The following is a 22,109-nucleotide window of genomic DNA, read 5'->3' as shown; positions in this document are numbered from 1 at the left end:
CGTCAGACATTTTTTTCTCACTCGACATATGTTACCGATAATCGATTGTCCTGGACCAAACAGCTGTAATCGAACTGAAGGGACACTATTGAAAAATGTTTAAAAAAAAAGACCCTAAGGACTTGAGAAGCCTATATAAATAAGCATCAACAGCACATGTGTAAACAATGCAAGGATCAGGTGGGGGATACACAGCCATCTGAAACAGCAGCAATAGCAGAATCACTTCAAGTTTCATCATCCAAACTAAAGCAGGTCCGTACATATCATCTTTAATGCACTTATCATTCTTTCTTATTTTCTTTAGTTTTGATGAATCTTTCCGTTTATGTCATTTACATAAAAGATTCTATATTGTTTGATCATCATATAAAACCACACATGCAAGTAGCCATAAGTCTGAGTCTGCTATTTTGCGAGTTTTGCATTATGAACATTTTTTTTGCCAGAAGAAATGGAATCAGCTGCGTATGAGGCCGCCATTGCAGGACTAAAGAAACTTCTCAGGTGCTAAATTATAGTTAGTTACTCTGTTACTAGATAATTAATGTTTTTAAGTTGATTGATTGACTTGTTTACATGATGTGCTAGTGAAAATGACCATCTTGGTGATCTTGCCATTGCTAAGATCAAGCAATTAACAGCTGAGTTGGAGGTCACCGACAAGTTTGACCCTGTTGAAAAGATTCAGAATGGGTTTGCGCAGTTTAAAAAAGAAATCTACGAGTAAGTTTCTTTAGACTTCTTTTACGCGTTATGAGTAATGCCAGAGATCCCAAATTATTTACCGAATAGTGTACTACGTAATTATAATGCATTACAAGTGTCAATCATTGCTTAAAGCTCATTTATTTGTCTGAAGATAAATTCTTATTTTAATAGTTTTTTTTTAAAGGACTGTTATTTTTCATGGAGCTTAGACGTTTATAAGCCAAAATGTTTTGCAGACAGTTAAAAGTTTTTTATTTATGCAAATTTGCAGGAAGAATCCTGATTTGTTCGATGAACTTGCCAAGGGCCAGAGCCCTAAGGTCAGTATTTTTATGATGCTTCACTGCTAGTTTGTAAATGACTATCTTTTACGAAACAGATTGAAAACTGAAAATGTAGGTGGTTACTGGTTAATCTACCATGCAACTTTATTTCATGTACCTTGATCAGATTCAAGATGTTGTATGTGTTTATTTATAAAATACTCTCTGGTTTAATTTTTTTTGCAGTTCTTGGTATTTGCTTGTTCAGATTCGCGAGTTTGCCCCTCACATATCCTCAACTTTCAGCCAGGGGAGGCCTTTATTGTCAGAAACATCGCGAACATGGTCCCTCCATTTGACAAGGCAAGATGATTGATTGCACATGAACTCTTTGCTTAATATAAAACTTTAATCCTACATTGAAAACATCATCTGGATTCTTCGTCTTCTTTTTTAAGTAAAAAGTCGCTTCTTTGAGAATCTCATTCTGTTTGGTACCGCAGCATTTAAGTTTGCATCTTTGCCTTCACATAAAATTGGAAAGTTGTGACCACTTCCTAATTATCTTAAACACCGCGACATACTAAACCAGCATCTTAATAGTCTTTAGTACTATTATTACCTTCTGTTCTCTTTTATCGAATGAAAAAGTTTAAGTTCAGTTGCTTTTCCTATCTGTTGCAGACAAAGTATTCTGGAGCTGGGGCAGCAATTGAATATGCAGTATTGCACTTGAAGGTAGAAACCATTATTGCCTTTGTGACACCAAGAATATAATTAGTCTAGTTGGTGCTTCTTTAATAAAGAATTTTGGGTGGTGGTAAGTCAAAGAAAGTTGTAGTGGAGGAGATGCACAATGTCGGTGAAATAGTCCCCACTCCTACAGTATTGATATGGATATTTGATATAGTGTCCTTAATAAGAACTCAAATACGTGTCGTAAATCCCTAGCACTGTAGCCTAGTGGATACTCATCTCGTAAGCTCAAAGTCAGTGTATATGCTTATGTAAAGTAAGCTTTAATGTTATTCTTCGAATTTGGAAGATGGTTTACCAGTGATTGGATTAGCAAGAACCAAAAGTATCAGTAAAATGTGTAGTATCTGGGATCAAATTTATCATTTTTCATTTGGGGGTATATATTCCAATAAATTTAGAACACAAAAAGCACATTACTGGAGATAATGTATTTCAGGTAGAGAATATTCTGGTCATTGGACATAGCTGTTGTGGAGGGATAAAGGGCCTCATGTCTTGCTCTGATGATGACACGACAGCTAGGTGAGTCTTCTCGCTAACTACTTCCTCCAGCATTAAGAATCATAAGTCACCTGGCTTTATATTAGTAATACAAATAATTTTAGATACTAGTATTAGATGACTTTATTAAGACCAAACCAAACGTACCTGGTATATCCCACTCGAAAGCAGGGAATGAGAATGGTTAGGTGCACCTTTCACCTATTACAGAGAGACTGTTTTCGTGAATAACTCCATCCATCTGACATTTTACAACATCCCTTCTATCTTGTAGTCAGTTATTCTGGTAGTCATCAAAATCATTTACACCTTTTGTTGTCTAAGACTAAATATTTCATCTTCTCTTCAACTGTCAGTGATTTTATTGAAAACTGGGTGAAAATTGGTGCACCGGCTAAGGCCAAGGTGAAAGCAGAAAGCCAGCATCTGGACTTCACAGATCAGTGCACAAGCCTGGAGAAGGTAATTTCAGGCTAAATTTACAAAATGCAGCTTGTTCAAGTGCACCAAAAGCCAATATGAAGGATGCTGTGTTTTATGTGATTTCTTTTATATTGTTAATACACTGAAACCCTTGTGGTGGTCTGATTGCAGGAGGCTGTGAATGTATCACTGGGAAATCTGTTAACATATCCGTTTGTTAGAGATGCTGTAGCTAAGAAAACTGTATCTGTTAAAGGAGGGCACTATGATTTCATCAACGGATCTTTTGAGCTCTGGAGTCTTGATTTTGGCCTTTCACCCCCTCTAACTGTTTGATAACCTCCATGTTTATGTCCGTTCCTTTCGTCTGTAAAAGTCTTCGTTTCTTTTCATGTTGTACATGTCCATTATGCTGATCATTAAATAAGGTCATTTTGCTTGTATATGACTTGGGCCACGATGTTTGTAATGTGAGAATCTAATTTCAGTGGTTTTATTACCTTGTGTGGCTTCCAGTTTATTTGATCATGTGTATCGCTGCAGATGTAGCGAGTGATGTATTCTTCAATGCAGATGTAGCGAGTGATGAAATCAAGTAGTAAACATACTCAAACATGTCGCAAAACATAGTAAAACCAAAGTTGAGAAGCACTTGCCATTGTTATCTTCTTGATTTTGAAAGAACAGAACCAGTTTATGCACAAGATAGTTAATCTAATAGCCGGAGAGAACTTTCTAGAAAACTTTCAAGTTTATTTTTTTACTGGAAAGGAGTTGTGCCAGGTCATTATCTACACCTCAATTCTGCAGTACAACACACTTGACATATTTCCATTGCAAGCAATCTTTATTGAAGTGTACATAGAGTACATGCCTAAATAGGTAGTATTTTTCTCATCTCATGGAATTGGAGCTATAACTACCTTTCCTGTGGCTCTATTTGTTTCAATATAGGAGAAGGCCTCGACAACCTTGTCAAATGGGAATGGCCCCTTAGAGTCGACCACAGGCTTCACTTTCCCACTCTCTAGATAGGGATTCAGCTTTGTCAGAACTGATCCTTTAGAAGTGACAACAAATCTGAAACCAGGCGTCGGGACTGCACCAGTCAGAGCCACCACAGTACCTCCCTCCTTCAAAACCTTTAGTGATTTATCACCTTGTCCTGTTCATTTTGTTGGTAAAATAGACTGTCATATCTAGAACTATACAAGAGTTACATATAGGTGCATAGTATTCTGCAGATCGACTTGCATTAAAAAGAAGATATAGCATGATCTCTTACCAATTGCATCATAGACTACATCAAATTTCTCATCTAGCTCTTCATAATTCTCCTTGGTGTAGTCAATTGCCAAATCAGCCCCCAAACTTTTCAGCAACTCAAGCTTGCCTGTGCTAGATGTAGCTGCAACTCTCGAAGCACCAAACACTTGTTTAGCTACCTGCATAACATGAACAAACCTGATTGGTGTGCATAACTAAAGACTTGGACACTGTCTCTGAAAAATAGAATACTTTGCTCCAAGAAAGAAATGTGGATACCTGAATCACCAGGGTACCAACTCCACCTGATCCATTAAGAACAAGAATCGATTTACCTGCTGAAAATGCAGACCTTTCGAGACCCTCATGAGCAGTCTCAATTGCAAGAGGTAGACTGGCAGCCTCAACAAATGACAGATTTTTAGGCTTCAAAGCCAGCAGTCTCTCCTCGACAGCAGTGTATTCTGCTAACGAACCAGATTGTTTAGGTCCTTCCAGAGCAAACTCGCTTATGTTTCCGTATACTTCATCCCCTTCCTTTAGACTACTGACACTGCTACCAACCTTTACTACCACACCAGCAACATCATACCCTGGCACCGTCTACAACAAACGCAACCCTTTAACATGCATAACTAAGAATCCAATTGAACTATTAACTAATACTCTCTCCGTTCCAAAAAGTAGTCCAGTTTTAACTAACAATCCAATCCAACTATTAACTAATACTCCCTCCGTCTTAAAATAGTAGTCCAGTTTAACTAACAATCCAATCGAACTATTAAATAATACTCCCTCCATCTCAAAATAATAGTCCGGTTTAACTTTTGCAATTAAATTCTTATTTAGAAAAAAAATTAAAAAATATTTGTGTAGCTTTTTTTCAATGCATCTTAAAATACATGCGTAAAAGTCAAACTGGACTACTATCTTGAAACACCTAAAGATGATAAATATGTAATGTTCGATTACAGTGATAAGCTACACATTTCTACTAAGATGATAAATATGTAATATTCTTCAATTTTAGAGTTGATTTTTAACAAGGATTGTACACAATGAAAGCTTTTCCTTGGACATGTGACATGCCACAAATTAATCCTACTAAATTTTCGATATCGAAAAAATTACCGGAAGAGGAGAATCAGTGGCCTTAAATTTCCCAAGTCTCCTCTTAAAATCCACAGGGTTGAGAGCAGCTGCAGCAACCTTGATCAGAACCTGATCATCCTTCACCTCAGGCACCGAAACACTCGAATCGAATTTCAAGACCTCAACTCCCCCATACTCATCATACAGCCAAGCCTTCATCACAGAAGGAACAGAGCTAGCAGTTGCAGTCTCAGTAGCAGGAGCTGCCTGTGAGCTGGCTGACACTTTTAAGGACTTTTTACAAAAATGTGACACTTTAGTACTTAAAACATTACTTTTAAGGCACACCCTGTTGGTAAATTTGCATGCAGATGACAAAAAGAGAGAAGATTTGTCAAGTTTTTTGAGTTGCAGAGGTGTGGAGCTGAGGAGTGTAGTCTCCATGAGTTGCAAGTGTTGGTTTGATGCTAACAAGTTTATCTCTTTGTCTCAAATATATGGTTATTGTGGCACTTGGCTTGGGCCAGTTCTTGATTAAAATTTGATAGGCCCAGTTGTTTTTTTCATGGGCCTTATGAGTTATGAAAAGGATAGCAACCCGGTTCAAGAAATTGAATCCTAACAGCTAGGGCTGAGTGGTTGACTATAATTTTATGAATTACTAGTAGATAAATTTGACTAGCCACCAGATCTTGATTTTATTTTCACCTCATCCTCTTTACCCAGGTTAGTATTCTTGCAATCTTTTTTATAATTATTAACAATTATTAATTTCAATTGTATGTTTATATATGTATCTTAAGCTCTTGCCTGTGAATGAATATGAGATTGTTGTTAGTTTCTATATGAGATTGATGAATAGTTGTGGAGCTGATTTCTTGTAGCAATTTAGAATTATATGCTCTTTTGATTTATATATCTGCACACATGTGTATGTTCAGCTTAGTTTTTAGGAAGTAAAATGGTAATTCAAAAATTGATAGTTCAAGAAAATGGTAATTCAAGAATTGGTAGTTCAAGAAAAAAGAAGGTCCAGTTTTTCTTGAGAAATTTGTGATTATTTTCGATGTAGTGTGGAACTAGGCCTTATGTTACAATTTGATGGGTGGAAGATGAGGATGGAGATGAGGGGAATGGAAAATTGTTAAAAGTTTAAACCTTTTTTATAATTTACCTGCACTGCATTGATGATCAGAAGGATCGAGGTATAGCTAAAACTTGTGGAGTAAAGTGAGATGGAACGGGCAAATGAATAAAACTTGTATGTCGAACAGGAGTACATCTGATCCTGATCTCAGCCCATTCCTTTCCTTTCCAAGTTGAACATTAGTTCCTTTGTAGCTTCAAAATCTTTAAAGCTTAACTCATTTATGTCTTGTATCTTTTCAGTTAGATAAACCTATGTTGGGTGGTACTTAAAATTTATGTTGGATATGTTGGTCGTTTGATATTATCCTGTAATATTAAAAACATGTTTTTTAGGTGTGCATCTATATGGCCGAACTAAAAAAGACGCAACCAGTTTTCATTAAGGTTGAACAACTTCGACCTGCAGCCAATGGCCTTAATCTCACTGTAAAGGTTGTTAGCTCCAAAATAATAATGCAGCGAGGTCAGGGACGCCAAATGCGCCTTGCTGAATGCTTGGTAGGAGATGAAACGGGAATGGTTATCTTCACAGCCAGAAATGATCAAGGTATCGTCTTTTCCTTATCTACTATATAGTTGCAGAATATTGTTGTTTTGCATTGAATTTGACATTTTATAGAGGAGGAAACTTGCAAGTGATATGTTAAAACTTAGATTACATTAAATAGGAGTTTATCGTCTTATAGTATTGAAACACTCGTTTCAGAGAATTGCTATGTAAATACTATTCATGTAAGCACGGAGGAAAAGGTTGAGTTTCACTTAATATTAACAGACATGAGCTCTCTTTTATTGTGTAGATTCTTATGTCCGGTGGACTTGATGAAAGAGCATTAAAAAATAACGTATTCTTGCAAAATCTTGAGTCCCACAAAAATTTCCAAATGCCATGGACTTGATGCAAGATATAACATGTTAATCCATACTTTCTCAAATTCAAATCTCGCACATATGGCTGTACACTGATGAGAAGTCTTATTTTCAGTGGAGTTGATGAAAGAGGGCAGTACTGTGATTCTGCGTAATGCAAAAATTGACATGTTCAAAGGATCAATGAGGCTTGCAGTGGACAAATGGGGGCGTGTTGAAGTTACTGAGCCAGCCACCTTTTCTGTGAAGGAAGATAACAACCTCTCCTTGATTGAGTACGAGCTTCTGAATGCCATCGAATAGTGACCTTTGAGCAGGTTCTGATTCTTGTTCAAGACACAAGAGTATACTCTCTGAAACGTTTTGCTCTTCCCTGACTTGCCTAGGATGCCCGTGTATGTACACCTATAAGTTAACAGGTTTTTGAAGCTGGAAACTAATGGACTTGTCGATAGATTGTATAATGCTAGTCTTTATATCCTCATGGTTTAAACTTTAAACCTTTACCCCGTCTCAGATCTTCAGTTTGTTATTTCTTTTCTATAACTGAACTCACATACTGCACTTGCCTCTGAGGAGGTTTAAACCCTCGACCGCTTCCCACTTGGTTAAAAATGGTGAGGGGTACGCTAACCTCCAGAATTTTATTGATACGACGCGATCTAGCTGTACCAGTGCATCTGCCTCAAACTTGTATATCACATGATCTGTGCTTCACTAGCTCCGAATGCCTGAGATTCAGGTTCTACGTTCATACTTCATTAGACCTATATTTTAGAACTTAATCCAACGTTACACATGAATCTTCGCTTGAATCATTTCTTTCCGAAACACCTCCAGTTGGTTTTCCATCAATCAAATCCAGTATAACTGTATAAGTGAATGCATGAATACATGTCTAGTTCCATATTATCCAATCATGGTTACTAACTTAACATAGGACATTAAGACTGATGTTGACCAATTCTCCCAAAATCTCGAGATTTTGAGAGGAAGGTTTATCAGGATCATATTATATTTTAACACATTCATTCACAGTATAGCCGTGTGACTGTGTGAGTGTCAGGCCTGGGAAATATTTCCAAATCTTGGGTCAGCATGAACTTTTAAGAATGCCATTATGAGATTAAAATTTAAAATTTCAGATTTTGGTTTCGGGTCATTTTAATTTCCGGTTCCGATAAACCTCAACATAATTCAGAATTATTAAGCTTTCCTGGGCAAAATATTGATACCATCTGCAAGGAGGGAAATAAAGAATACTACTCTATCAATGAAGAATCCAATGCATAAAAATGATTTGGATTAATCGAAGTTAGAACAGGATGATTAGTAAAGGACAGAAGGTGGGTCAAAATGTAGAATTTATTCAATAGAGTAGGTGAATCGCAATCGCACAATAACGACATCATTATTTCTGATTTAATTTAAGATTTTTGCATTATCCACTTAAATAATTAAGGAAGCCAGAGAACTCGACAAGTACTTGTCATTTGTCTCCCAAGTGGCTTCTTCTCTTGAGTAATCTCATTTTCAAGAGCTTGAAATTAGAATGGGACATGATCAAAGCACTTTCATATGTTCTGAGCCAATTATAATTGTTCGATGTTCATCGATAAATTTAGCACTCGTCGATAAAGTAAGTAGAATACAAACCGACAAATTTCAAAACGCACAGTCTCAACCATTTATTTACGGTTTTTTTTTGACATGTCTCGTCCAATTCTTTATATTTCAAAATTTATTAAAAATAATTAATAAATACTACTCCTTCTCATTATTCTTTCCTTTTCACACGCTACTTTTATTCAACAATGGATATATTCTACCACTTCAACCACTTAGCTTTCTCTTTTCTGCTATTGTATTCGTAAACAATTGGCTGGGACGGAGAGAGTATATAAACCGACAAATATCATGCACGTGAAATTTTCGAGAAAAGAAAAATGCATCGATGACGCGAATTATGACGTATGCGAAAAATGATAGATGCTGGAACTAATGATATCCAGCTGGTATAAAAATGAGAGGATAAATTTGATTATGATCCGTACCCGCACCAGCTGCAGCCTCCCGGGTCCAGGCCTTCACTGCTAAACAAATAAGAGACCGGCCCCAGATAAACATATTTCCTTTTAAAAATCTGGTAAAATAATGAACACTATCGATGAAAAGAAGAACAAAACCGTCCAAAAATATTCAAGAATCTGGAATAAAATATGATGATTTGGGTGATTCAATGTGATGCAGTGATTCTGTCAAAATAAAAATAAAAAAATGTGATGCAGTGATTACGATATCTCTACGTCGCTACTCACTGGTCTAAGAGTCTAAGAACATATATTTTAAATCTTAAACGAGCATCGTTAGCAGTAATTTCTTTTAACTCCAACTGTCTCGAAATTCTGATTCCGACAATATATGTTTTATGTATAATTTATGATCATCTTGAGGTATTGAGTGACTCTTTAGTTAAGTAATTGTGATCGGTGATAATTGATTATGCCTGAGTTACGAGTTAATCATGAAATTCTGATTTCACGACTGTTTCTTTGTACGTGTGGATTCGATAATTTGTGATCATTTTGAGATATTGAGTGACTATTATACTTTTCGTTAAATAATTGTGATTAGCGATATTTAACTATGACGGAGCTAATGATGAAATTCTGATTCCGCCACTGTTTGTTTGTACGCGTAGATTCGGTAATATGAATTATCATAGAGTAGCCAAGTTGGGCAACAAGTGTGTCTCTTATACAAAGAAAGGAAATGTGCGTGGGCTGGGATTTGTCAACGAAGCAAGATGATTGCCATTCACAGTGTTTGATTCGATCTCACTTCTAACATGACCTGTTTTGTCAATAAAAGAATAGCTTGGTGAATGGTCATGATCATACTATTGTAGAATTCAATTTCCTGTCCATATTAATTCTTGTGTAATGTTCCTTCTTATGGTCCCGACTCATTGTGCCTCACAGCTTGCCCACTTCTGATATCACTCGATTGCCTAACATCAGAGACGTACGTAATTACTAAAATCATTCACAATTTTTCACCTTTGATTATACCGTTCTGAACTGTATGTATCATAGTCAACCATTATAGACAGTACGGTCGAAGATGTTTGAAGTGCGGGTGTGACAAATTGGCAATTATATGCATGCCATGTGAAATTTGGTTTTGGCGATCGGTGCTGACAGCAAATCAGGGGATAGAAAGGCTAAAAGCTCATTCATGCGGTCTTACAATGATATCAAATTATCAATACGGATAGTATTTGATTTTGAGGTGTAAAACCATTCCTTTTGGGTCAAACATGGATAGTCCAATCATTATACTGTTTTTCAAGAAATCAAGGTCACGCTCTATTAAAAATCATAATGCTTGAACAGTTTGATCAGTTACAATCGGGATTAATCGATGTATATTCACGACTTTAAAACAGAGCATGATAAGAGAAACTCATACTGAACTTGTGAATACAGTATTGGAATAGAATACAATTCTTTGCACATTGTAACAAGGGGAGTATAAAACACTAAAATTCCAAGCTTAGATACGTTTATAAGAAATGCACACAAGGAATCTTCAACATTATTGAATTAATTAACTATAATTATGTTGATGATCAACTAAGATATGGATCTTCTTTGAAAAACTTTTAAATCTACTATATGTACAATTATTTCTGAGCTGGATATATATCGAGAGGGTGTCTAACGTGCACTAATCTACGAAAATAAGTACTTATTACCAGTGTTGTAAAAAGCGAGAATCGGACTTAATTAGTGAAGTCACGGAACAATAATTAATCGGGGATTAATCGGATTGATCGGTGATTAATCGGAAATTTAATCAATTCGGCGAGTTACGGAACATTGATTAATCGATGATTAATCGTGATTAATCACTGACTTTTAGAACAGAGCTTATTAAAAAAAAAAAAAAAACCATTTATGTATTTTATGATGCGCATGTGATGGAGTATTATTTGTTTGCACACATATCATATGAAGAGTTGAATTTCAACTGCATAAACGCATGTTCCTTTCAAATAGTCAATGTCTGATTCCCCACCTGCTCGAACTGAGTTTTTAAAACTCAATACATATGAAATTTGAGTGCTTTCGTTTTATGGACACAGTGTATATGTATTCAGCTCAACTTCCATGTGGTAGTAGGTGGTGCACTTGTGACTTGTGAGGCTGAGTTGTATACAAACGACCATAAATAAATTTTGAAATGCAACTCAGTGAGTTCAAAGATTTTAATATACATACAAAAATGGAGTGTAGTTTGTAGATGCATGTCTCTGGAAATGGAATCCAGTCCCAGATTTATGGACCTCGAGTGCTTGCAGTGATGGAATCAGGATTTTAACTATGCGGTCAAAGAACTTAGATTGCGTGTTAAAAAGTCAAACAACATATATTTCATAACAGTTAGAGTAGTTTTTTTGATCGGTTATTCACGAAAGAGATGGATCTTTGATTATAATTTTCTCATATTTTCCAATTTAACCGTGTTTTTAACTAGATTAGCCTCTACCTGATTCCGTCACTGAGTGCTACGAAGATAAGCATTGTCTGTCAGGAATCATGTGTTTGTATCACCGAAATGTTCAAAACTAGGAGACCAGGCTCGCTGTGAGCCATTTTTAAGACGAACAATATGCTACAAAGAGTTTCAATAAATTTTAACAGAAAGAGTTGTTGAGTTTCCATAAATCCTTGAGATCAGTTTTGAAGAAACATTTTACTGCCTGCTACAAGCATCGACCATACGTATGGATACAAATATGGTAGTTGGCCATGAAGGCACGCATGTATGCAACAGAAAAAGGTAGATTACATACATTTATTAGTGTACTGCATAGTGTGCAAACTTAATGAGGTTTAAATTCAGGCTATCGCTATGTATCTCAAAATTTGTTTCCAAAATGTTTTATCAAATGACGTGGATTGTTTTTAATTGGGCGATTGGTATGCATACTCGGTTAATTTCACGAGTCGAGTCGAGCCTGCTCATTTAGCTATACGAGCCGGTTTCAACAAGTCGAGCGAGCCAGCTCGTATAATTTTACACTTAATTGAGCTTAAACTTTTACCTGAACTCGGCTCGTTTAATTTCACGAGTCAAATCGAACCGACTTGTTTAATAAAATGAGCCGAAACTTTTGTCCGAACTCGGCTCATTTAACGAGTCGAGTCGAGCCCACTTAAACGAGTTCGAGCTGGGCGAGCTAGCGAGCCGTCCGCCTGACTCGAATTACAGCTCTAGACATAATACAACTTTTACATACTTTTACACATTTCCCTTAAATTTGCTAGATAGGTAAGTTTGGAAATTTTCAAAAATATGGAAACCTGCCAACCACAGTGACCAACTGGTCATGTATAGTTGTATGTGACATCTATTTTCATCTTATCCTCAGAGGCTCCCAGCTAGATAGCTGCAGCAACACAAATTTATGGGGGCATTGATGACCTGAGATTTGATACTCACTGCCCAACCACCATTGCACTGTGCTCATAAGTTAATTCTCTCTAGGTCCATCTCAGTATCTGACAAGCTCCCGCCCCTACCTTCCATGGAGACTCTCCTTTTACGTTCATATTTGCGGATTATATAAAAATAAAGGTCGGCTAAAATTGACCTTTTGTGGTGTATCTGAGAATTTCGAATATCAAAAATTTATAGGTGCGACTCACAAGTCAAATGTCAATAAATTATACGTGCATTTTATTATTTTACTAATCCTCCGTCTCAAATTATCTGTTGCTTGATTTTTTATAATTAAATTGACCTTGACTTGTAATTAATAATTATTCTTACATGATGTTGAAATTGAAAAAAAATACATTTTAAAGTAGAATATATATAGATTCTAGTAAAATATTTTTCATGATTTTTTTAATTATTTTATATGGGTAAATTTCAATCAAGTTCAGTCAGTTTGACTACAAAAAGTCAAACAATACTGATAAATTAAGACGGAGGGAATATCAATGTCTTCACAATTTGCCCCAGTCCATCTCATCCCCTGATCAGAAATTAGTTTATTATTTTTCGTTTAAATATATTTAATTTGGATTTTAAAAAATATAAAAATATTTAATTAAAATTTTAAATTATTCTATAAATTTTGATAATATTTAATAGTACTATTCTAAATTATACTTAAAAAATCCTATAATATTCAATTGAGATTATTTAAAATTAAAATACGATGCTATTCAAATATTATGTTTTTGAACTTCATACGATAGATCTTTCTAAGATTGTCCGATACATTTCATGTTTTGTGAAATCATACCATAATCCACGATATTTTTTTTTTTTTGAAAGTATAATCCACAGTATTTTGAATTATTATGTTCAAATCTCATTGACTGTCCTATAATGTTTTATCCAAAATCTGTATAAAATTAAAACAATATATGATCCATTAAAATTCTCATCATTCTTCGACATACTCCCCAAAATCCCTTGTTCTCCGAGAATAGGATCGAGATTTCGTACTAGAGTGTGGGAAAGGACCCCCATCCGACTTTATTTTCTGTCCTTGAAGCGGGATAAGCAACCATCTTTCTTTTAATCTACCGATCAAGACTCAAGCTAGATGATTCAAGATCAATCAGCAAACCACTTTGCCATCTGTAGTTCCCTGTTTTCTAGTTCAAATTTTTGTCAACTTATCATTGTATTTACTTCATTCCATTATGAAATAATCATTCAGCACAAATAATAAACGAAAATACTCGAAACATCAGACTTGCCCATTTGCCGACAATGCATGACATCCCTATCCACTTCGACTCTTTACACGATTTAACAATCTCGAATATATATCATTGTCAACCCCACATTCTATTATGAATTATCCCATTATATGTTAAATTTTGTAAAATATGGTGCAGAATGGAATTCAGCCTTACCATCAACTCCACTTCACCTGCTAGTGGTTTAACAATAGCTGCATATATATGGTTGTATACTCATAGTGCAGTGTTCCACACAATCCTATGTTATTCCCATGCTTGGTGTCATTCCTTGTGCTTTGTCTTTTTCATTTGTCATTTCCAATCCATAACAAAAATATTAGAAGTCACTATTAAACATAATATTTTATTATAATGTATTTCACAAAAAATGTTAACTATTAAATTATTCTCAAATTTTAATTATTAATGTATGATTGATTTTGCTTACATAAATAACAATGAGACCTCCCAGTATCGGATATAAACGAGTCAACTAATATCAACATTTCGTCTATCACGTCATTTGAAAAAAAAGAATTGGGATAGAATTCGGAATAACCAGCATTGTTCTATTTTGACTTTGTGCATGTATTCTGAGGTAGGGAAAATACTTCCATGCCATTTTTTCAATCTTCTTTTCCTATATATAATTTAAATGCATAAAAGTTTTTAAATATAATATGGGGAGATGAGGTGTTTTTAACAAATTAATGTAAGTGTAAGATTTGAAGTGACACGTATACACACAATTTTTTTTATTGATTTTATAATATGTTTAATTTTTACACGTATACACCCAAGTTGGGATGAGCAAAACTGAACCAAAAACCGAAACCGAAACCATAAAAAACCGAACAAAACCGCACCATTAAAAACCGAACCATTTAATAACCAAACCGAATAAAAACCGAACCGAACCGAATAGAATTAATTATATATATATATATATATTAAATTATATATATATATTAAATTATATATATAATAATAATATCTTAATTTAAATTTATAAATTATATTATAATTTTTTTATTTATGTTTCTGGCTAGTGTTTGTTTGCTTTTCTGTTCTATGCTTTTATTTCTGATCCTTGGAGTCTGCTGTTCTATTCTGTGCTTTTAGTTATTGATCTACTGGGTCTTAACTTACTTTATTCAAGGTTTATGTCATCTACTAATCTTTTAAATTCTGTACTGATGTTCTTACCTATGCTAAACCAAACAATCATGCTTGCTAATATTTTTAAGTCTGTTTTACTCTCCCCCAATTTGTCAACTGTATTATCAATCTGTATTATCAATCTGATAAAGCTTATTCATTTATTTATTGGTTGCATCTTGCTTTCTTGTACTCAAATTCTAACATCGTCTAATATTAAAAAAAAATAACAAGAAAAAAATTAAATTAGAAAAACAATACAAGAATTTTTTTAATTTGGTTTAAAACCGAAACCAAACCATTTTCAAACCGAAACCATGATTAAAAACCGAAACCGCACCAACGGTGTATGGTTTGGTTTTGGTTTTTCATTTTAGAAACCGAATAAATATGGTTACGGTTTGGTTTTCAGTCGAAACCGAACCAAACCGAACCACGCTCATCCCTACACCCAGGTATACACCCAGGTTCGACTTTGGCTCAATCCGAAAATTATTAGAACAGATACTAATTTGTAATACATATAAGTCTGTATTGTAAAAAAAAATTCTGGAAAATGCCATCCAAAAGAAAAGCACATTAGAAAAGCACAACTCAAGTTGGGTTTACACTCACAAGAGTATATATGAGAAAAGCATTGATGTCCACGAATGGTCCTTGTAGACAGGATGAAGATAAGCATATAACATATTTAAAAGCATTCTAGCCCCATAGTTCTTTATTCCTTGAGCTAGTCGGTATAAAATAAACAAACTTTTGATGCTCGAGGAGCAGAATATACAGTAGTAGTCTTCAAGATCTCTACTTATGTGTTCATGTGCATGCTTATAAATCGTAAAACATGTTTTAAACCTTTCATGCCATCATTATATTTTTAGCAAATTCAAACGGTCGATGTTGAAAGTAAAGAATATCACTCAAGATGGTGGTAGGGAGAAAGGTGAGGATTGTCCAGGCCTTCACGTGAAACTTGATTTTCAGTTCGGGAAATCAAAATCTTACTCTTTTTCCGAATTCAAAGAAACTGATGCTTGCTCAAAAATAAGAAAATATCTTATTATTAAAATTTATTTTATAATCACGAAATAACAAATTTTAAAGTTGATGAATCTTGTCCCCGAGCATGGCATGCTGTGACGCTTTAATCAACCCACATCTTTTTCAAAAATTAGATGAATATCCAGCAATCGTGATTATTATATCTTTTTAACATGTTTAACGCTTTATAATCGCGGAACGTGTTAAAAACAAAATATTTCAATCTGACCGTCTAACAATCGAAAAAGATGTGCGTTGATTAAAGAGTTCCCACCACATGATAACCGGAAACCAGGTTCCAATATTTTTTATATTTTTATTTCTTTAAATTCTAAAACTGAAACTAATCCAAAATTTCTAAAACTGAACTCGAATTATATTATGATTTCAATTTCGATTATGATACTACAAGAAACCAGACCGACCTGAATATACTCCGGTTGAACTTGTTACTTATAAGCCGAAAAGTGCGAAAAGTTAAAAAACACAGAAAACATGCAAACTAAACGGTGTGTACAAAACTTGTGAAGAAAACAACAAATACACATTCATAATAGATATACGAAGAACTTGACATATATAATCACGGACTTTGTCGAGGACAAGAGATGTTTTTATCATCTTGTTGACAAATAATAGCAGAAAAGAAATGTTGGAAAGCGAGTTACTCTCATGAGAGTGAGTGGAGAAGAGTGGTTCACGAAAAGTTTTTCGTTTATTTTTTATTTTATTTTCTGCACATAAATTCACGAAGTAAAACAAAATAAAACAAACTTGTAAACGCGTTAGAATCCAATCTTTTTAGCACAAACACTTAACATTGAGCCCAGCTCAGCTAGCTAGCCAACTATATTATACGATAAGGACATGTGATATTTCCTTTGTTGCTCGTTACGCGGCTTCTTACACTTACCTGTCTGTCATTCTTCGTTTAACTTCACTCCTTTCTTTTTCTCGTCTAATTGTTTGGTATTTTACATGGTAACTGAATGTTTAATAGGGACATTTCTATGGTTTCGATCGAGGTTCGATTTCACACTTTTGTGATAAGATGATAAAATTCGTGACTCGATTTTAGCCGACTCATCTCACTTGTGGTTATAGAAATTGGAAATAGGAATTAATCATTTAGCTTATTGATTCATGATATATTGATGATTCGGCGGAAATTTTTTCGATAAATCAGAGTATGATGGTTAAATTGGTAAAATATTTTATAAATCGTTGATTTTTAGAACATTCGTACGCTATTACTTGGAATGATAACGTTCAGATTTTGATTTTAACCAACTCGTCTTCCGTTGTTATCTGGAAAGTCAAGCGCTGACATAATTACTATAAGATTCGGATTTTATTTTTAGCCAATTCATCTGGGATTGTCAATCAGAAAGATAAGTTTCAGATTTTGATTTTAGCCAACTCGTCTTACGTTGTTACCTGAAAAGTCAAGTACTGACACAAGACGCGGGTTTTAATTTTAGCCAACTCATCTTAAGTTGTTACTCGCAAAGATAAAGCCGAATTCTAATTTTAGCCAAAACGTAGTAAAAGTCAATACCTCATAAATATGACTGCTCATCTATCACCTATTTTTCCAGAATCACAGAAAACTTATTGCCATTGCCGTAGAAATCTCATGACATGCCTCTTGGCAGTGATGCTACAAGCTCTCACTTGCCAAGTTTACTTTGGCAAACATGTAGAAGAAATTTAATTTATTACGGAGTATGATAAGAATAAAAAGGTATCGAAATAAAGGAAAATATAATATAAATCGGGCCCAACAAGTCACAAGCTTTCTAGTATATAATTCTCACCTCCCAACCATACGAAAAATCCACCAACATTCTTTATCTCTCTCTCTCTCAATATGAATGAACTCAAGCTTATCACTCATCTCTTCATCTTGTTTTCATCCATATTCTTCTTCCTCAATGTAAGTTTCATGTCTTGATTCCTACTTTTACTTGCATTTACGTTATAGCATGTACATTATGATATTCCTAGTAATATATGTGTTTGTGTTTGATTAATTTACGAGTTCCGAGTGAGATATACCGACTATGTTTGGTTTTGGTTCCGTCCTTTGATCTTATTACATATCAATAAATTTTGTACATTTTGTATGTTGTGTATGTTTGGTTATGTTTTCGAGTACGAGTCAGATATACTGTGCATGTTTGGTTTGGTTTTACGGTTTTATGAAATGTTTAAATGACCTATGGAGATTCTTCATTTAATAATTGTGTACATTGTTGTAATTATTATTGCAGTTAGGTGTGGTCGGAGCTCGCCGGAATCTGCTGGAATCAGCCACCGGAGAAAGCCCATTTTCGCCGAAAGGGTCACTGCTCCGGTACTGGAAAAGGCAAGTATCTAATGACTTGCCTCAACCAGATTTCCTTCTAAAGAAGGCATCTCCACTGACAGCTGTTCAGTCAGCGAGTTTCTCGAAACTCGCTGACAAAAACACCCTGTCAGCACAGCTCCCAGCATTCTGTTCCTCGGCGAAACTCCTGTGTTTCCCTGATTTATCGCCAAGCCTGGAGAAACACGACCAAAATGTCGCGTTTTCCTCGTACCAGGACAAGAATTTCACAAATTACGGAACACTGAAAGGCGGTGACAAGGACTCTTTTCAGAATTATGCTAACGAGGAAAATATCCCTGTCAACACGTTTCGCCGTTATGGGCGAGACTCGGTTGGACACGACACGGATTTTAATACTTATGCTACCGATGCCAATGTGGCTGACCAGAGTTTTAATTCTTATGCCGCGGGATCAACTGGTGGAGCTAGTGGCTTTAGTGCTTATAACAAAGACACCAATGTGCCTAATCTGAACTTCAATTCTTACTCAGCGGAAAGTAATGGTCAATCGCAGACATTTAAGGCGTATAGCGAAGAAGCTAATTCGGGGAGTCAGAGCTTTGCAAGCTATGGAAAAGATGGGAATGGTCAGCCCAACAATTTTGAAAATTACGGTAGAGATTCTAATGTAATTGGCTCCACCTTCTCTGGCTACGGACAAAATGCTAATGGTGTCGCGGATAATTTCACTTCTTATGCCTTTGATAGCAATGTTCCTCAGAACAAATTCAAGAATTATGGTGATACAGGTAATTCAATTGACTTGTGGAACTTGCAATTATATATATTAATTAAGTCGACATCGATGTATTTGTTAATTTATTTTTTCTGTGGCTATGCTTCTGCAGGTAATGGTGCTGTCGAAACATTTACAAGTTATAGAGATCAGTCCAATGTGGGTGATGATTCTTTTGAATCGTATGCTAAAAACTCAAATGCTGCTAAGGCTACTTTCACGAATTATGGTAATTCGTTCAATGAAGGTACTGATAAATTTACTGGATATGGTAAAAAGGGCTCGTTTTCTGATATTGGATTCAAGAAGTATGGTGTTAATAATACTTTCAAAGATTATGCTAACAAGAAGGATGTTAAATTTAGTACATATGCGACCAAAGGTTCTGCAGAGCTGGCTTCTTTGAAAGAGGGGAATGCCAAAATTGTAAATAAATGGGTCGAGCCTGGCAAATTTTTCAGGGAGAAGATGCTTAAGAGCGGGACGGTTATGCCAATGCCTGATATTAAAGACAAGATGCCTGAGAGGGCCTTTTTGCCTCGTGTATTGTCGTCAAAATTACCATTTTCGACAGCAAAACTTGATGACTTGAAGAAGTTGTTTCACGCGGGTGATAACTCTAGCATGGCTGCGATGATAGCCAACACTCTGACTGAGTGTGAGAGGGCACCAAGCCGGGGTGAGACAAAGCGATGTGTTGGTTCAATTGAAGATATGCTTGACTTCGCGACATCGGTGTTGGGACGAAACGTTGTTGTCCGGACAACAGAGAACACAGAGGGGTCAAAGGCAGATATCATGATTGGAGAAGTCAAGGGGATCAATGGTGGCAAAGTCACCAAGTCAGTCTCATGCCATCAGAGCTTGTATCCTTATTTGATGTATTACTGTCATTCAGTTCCTAAGGTTCGCGTTTATGAAGCTGATATTCTGGACTCAAAATCTAAGGCCAAGATCAACCATGGCGTAGCAATCTGTCACGTGGACACGTCGGACTGGAGTGCCAGTCATGGCGCATTTGCAGCCTTAGGCTCAGCTCCCGGAAAAATTGAGGTTTGCCATTGGATTTTCCAGAATGACATGAACTGGGCTATTGCTGATTGATCTAGTGCTGACACAATGGTCCATTTGCAGAATCCGATCCGATTGCAAATGTGAATATATATTTTGAGCAAAATAATATATTTAGGATCACAATTGTAAAGATGGGTCAATTTAGCTTTTCTTTTTGGTGCAAGAATATTATATTTTCGAACTGAAAATATAGGTTTCTGCTGAATCCACCTCATTTTAATTATGAAATAATTGTTACCTATAACAGACCAGCATTGTGTTGGTTCAATGACTTTCTGATGTTTCTCATATTTACAACTTTGCTTACATTTCTTCTGTCAAAAAAAAAAAAAAAAAAACTTTTGCTTACATTTCTGAAGCTACTTAACAAATGTTGTGTCAAAATGCAAAAAAGATAAATCAGTGACTGAGAAAAGGATGCGTTTGCCGGGAGTCGAACCCGGGTCTATTGCTTGGAAGGCAATTATCCTAACCGTTGGACTACAAACGCTTGGTGATGTTTTTTGTTTCAGTTTTAACAATACTACATTATACATACATATCTGTGTCATTTAAGAGCCTGGACCAGAAACTAGTCCTGTCCTGATTCAATACTGTGCATGAAAGGATCAGCAACTGACAAAGATGACAATCACTCTGAAGCAAATTTATGACACCTTCCGAATACCGCATTAATTATACCACTCTCTCGTGTTATTACACATGGCTCGGAGAAGTCTGCAAAAAGTTCTGGTCATCAATTCTATTTGTTACCAGAACCTTTCTTCCGAAAGAACCTGTATTGAAAATGCAATTGGCCAAAAACTGCGTAGAATTTCAGATGTTTATCGATAGCCTGATAGCTTTTATTAACATACATCATTCCACCCTTCCCCAGCTTTATAGCTCTTATGTCTTATTTATCTCCTATCATCGAGTGGCTGATTTGGTTATCGCGGTTCCAGTCAGCTTAATACTAAGCAGAATGCAAACCAGTTTCGTATCAAGCTCCTGCTGGCTAAGCTTATCTAGAATTGTGATGATACTTTTCTTTGTCCATCAAAACCAATAAATTCCTTGATTTAAATAGAAAGCAAAAACTGCAGCAAATTCGATTAGAAAAATTGTGCAATTATACGTTCCCCTGTATCGTGAATCAGACAGGACCACAACATCAGTAATATCTCAATGCATGTTTGATATGTGACTTAGCAGAGTTGTATTGATAACTAAAACTGAATCATGTGTCTGATTAATTTTTTTTGCCACAAAACTTGCGAAACTTGATAAAGAGTAAACCATAGTTTCGAACCTGCATGATTTAAACCGAGGACTGAGTGGAGCAGGGGAGCTGAGTGATCCAAATTCATTCATCTTTTTTGCATCAACCTACATCAGATACGAGAGAAAGCCAAGTCTTGGTCGCGTAAAAGTATGCCTCTCTTGACTTAAGCTAAGTGTGTGCAGTTATATTTAAATTTCTTGCCATCAATCGTTTTTGTTTTTTGTCATAAGACTTTCAGGGGTATGTATTCTACAGAAATACAATTATGAAAAGAAAGAAAAATTGGATATTTTTTTATGATATTTGGAAAAAATACTTGAAAAAGAAAGAGCAAAATCCGCAGATATAAGAAAGGAAAAGAGAAGTTTTATCAAAAAAATTACTGACTAATTAAAGGTGTATGATCCTCAAAAAGGAAAAAAAGAATGACGAAGAAGGAAAGGAGGGATATAGATGGAACCAAGCACAGAGGCTTATGTCAGGCACCGAAGCAAATTCATCTACAATGACACGATCGTTGATTAAGAACAAAATAAAATTGTCATATATGAAAAAGCCATTAACCATAGAACTACCCAAAAGGAAGAAACTAATATAAACGAAAGATACACAATTTTGTATCTCTAGTTACACTATAAAGAACAAATATTATACATATGACATACCA

The 22,109-nt window shown here is 35.4% G+C and overlaps 4 protein-coding genes and 1 non-coding gene across 6 annotated transcripts; 3 read left to right on the top strand and 2 right to left on the bottom strand.

Moving 5' to 3' along the window:
• Positions 1-120: 120 nt before the first annotated feature.
• On the top strand, positions 121-3,156 carry LOC108199586 (carbonic anhydrase 2). Of its 2 annotated transcripts, none has more exons than XM_017367481.2 (9): positions 121-255; positions 450-507; positions 592-726; positions 983-1,031; positions 1,221-1,337; positions 1,659-1,712; positions 2,170-2,255; positions 2,591-2,696; positions 2,829-3,156. In XM_017367481.2, the coding sequence occupies exons 2-9, from the start codon at positions 455-457 to the stop codon at positions 2,991-2,993; spliced, it is 765 nt and encodes a 254-aa protein (XP_017222970.1). In that variant the 5' UTR covers positions 121-255; positions 450-454; the 3' UTR covers positions 2,994-3,156. The 2 variants fall into 2 exon arrangements, with proteins under 2 accessions (XP_017222970.1, XP_017222971.1); XM_017367482.2 differs by having other exon boundaries at positions 151-255; positions 453-507.
• Positions 3,157-3,272: 116 nt separating this feature from the next.
• On the bottom strand, positions 3,273-5,498 carry LOC108199585 (2-methylene-furan-3-one reductase). The gene is made up of 4 exons (XM_017367479.2): positions 5,055-5,498; positions 4,203-4,526; positions 3,943-4,102; positions 3,273-3,822 (listed from the first exon to the last, which is right to left on the bottom strand). The coding sequence occupies exons 1-4, from the start codon at positions 5,457-5,459 to the stop codon at positions 3,557-3,559; spliced, it is 1,155 nt and encodes a 384-aa protein (XP_017222968.1). The 5' UTR covers positions 5,460-5,498; the 3' UTR covers positions 3,273-3,556.
• Positions 5,499-5,609: 111 nt separating this feature from the next.
• On the top strand, positions 5,610-7,540 carry LOC108199587 (uncharacterized protein At4g28440). Its single transcript, XM_017367483.2, has 3 exons — positions 5,610-5,741; positions 6,498-6,711; positions 7,150-7,540. Exons 2-3 carry the CDS (start codon positions 6,510-6,512, stop codon positions 7,335-7,337), a joined length of 390 nt encoding a protein of 129 aa, XP_017222972.1. The 5' UTR covers positions 5,610-5,741; positions 6,498-6,509; the 3' UTR covers positions 7,338-7,540.
• A 10,239-nt stretch (positions 7,541-17,779) lies between these two features.
• LOC108199864 (polygalacturonase-1 non-catalytic subunit beta) lies at positions 17,780-20,422 on the top strand. The gene is made up of 3 exons (XM_017367865.2): positions 17,780-17,933; positions 18,271-19,117; positions 19,217-20,422. Exons 1-3 carry the CDS (start codon positions 17,868-17,870, stop codon positions 20,206-20,208), a joined length of 1,905 nt encoding a protein of 634 aa, XP_017223354.1. The 5' UTR covers positions 17,780-17,867; the 3' UTR covers positions 20,209-20,422.
• Positions 20,423-20,596: 174 nt separating this feature from the next.
• TRNAG-UCC (transfer RNA glycine (anticodon UCC)) lies at positions 20,597-20,668 on the bottom strand. The gene has a single exon. It is a non-coding gene; the product is annotated as a tRNA-Gly (tRNA).
• Between the last annotated feature and the right edge of the window lie 1,441 nt (positions 20,669-22,109).

The sequence above is a fragment of the Daucus carota genome, chromosome 8 (genome assembly GCF_001625215.2).
Source record: "Daucus carota subsp. sativus chromosome 8, DH1 v3.0, whole genome shotgun sequence".
NCBI lineage: Eukaryota > Viridiplantae > Streptophyta > Magnoliopsida > Apiales > Apiaceae > Daucus > Daucus carota.
The sequence above is the reverse complement of the archived record's forward strand: the minus strand, read 5'-3'. Positions and strand labels throughout refer to the sequence as shown.

Bases quoted from the DNA above. Each gene is read 5' to 3' on its own strand.
- LOC108199864 (XM_017367865.2), top strand. From the start codon at position 17,868: ATGAATGAACTCAAGCTTATCACTCATCTCTTCATCTTGTTTTCATCC. The intron at 17,934-18,270 runs GTAAGTTTCATG...TTATTATTGCAG, and splicing joins CCATATTCTTCTTCCTCAAT to TTAGGTGTGGTCGGAGCTCG. The intron at 19,118-19,216 runs GTAATTCAATTG...ATGCTTCTGCAG, and splicing joins CAAGAATTATGGTGATACAG to GTAATGGTGCTGTCGAAACA.
- LOC108199587 (XM_017367483.2), top strand. From the start codon at position 6,510: ATGGCCGAACTAAAAAAGACGCAACCAGTTTTCATTAAGGTTGAACAA. The intron at 6,712-7,149 runs GTATCGTCTTTT...TCTTATTTTCAG, and splicing joins CACAGCCAGAAATGATCAAG to TGGAGTTGATGAAAGAGGGC.
- LOC108199586 (XM_017367481.2), top strand. From the start codon at position 455: ATGGAATCAGCTGCGTATGAGGCCGCCATTGCAGGACTAAAGAAACTT. The intron at 727-982 runs GTAAGTTTCTTT...GCAAATTTGCAG, and splicing joins TTTAAAAAAGAAATCTACGA to GAAGAATCCTGATTTGTTCG. The intron at 2,697-2,828 runs GTAATTTCAGGC...GTCTGATTGCAG, and splicing joins AGTGCACAAGCCTGGAGAAG to GAGGCTGTGAATGTATCACT.
- LOC108199585 (XM_017367479.2), bottom strand. From the start codon at position 5,459: ATGGAGACTACACTCCTCAGCTCCACACCTCTGCAACTCAAAAAACTT. The intron at 4,103-4,202 runs GTATCCACATTT...CATGTTATGCAG, and splicing joins TTGGTACCCTGGTGATTCAG to GTAGCTAAACAAGTGTTTGG. The intron at 3,823-3,942 runs GTAAGAGATCAT...CAAAATGAACAG, and splicing joins TGTAGTCTATGATGCAATTG to GACAAGGTGATAAATCACTA.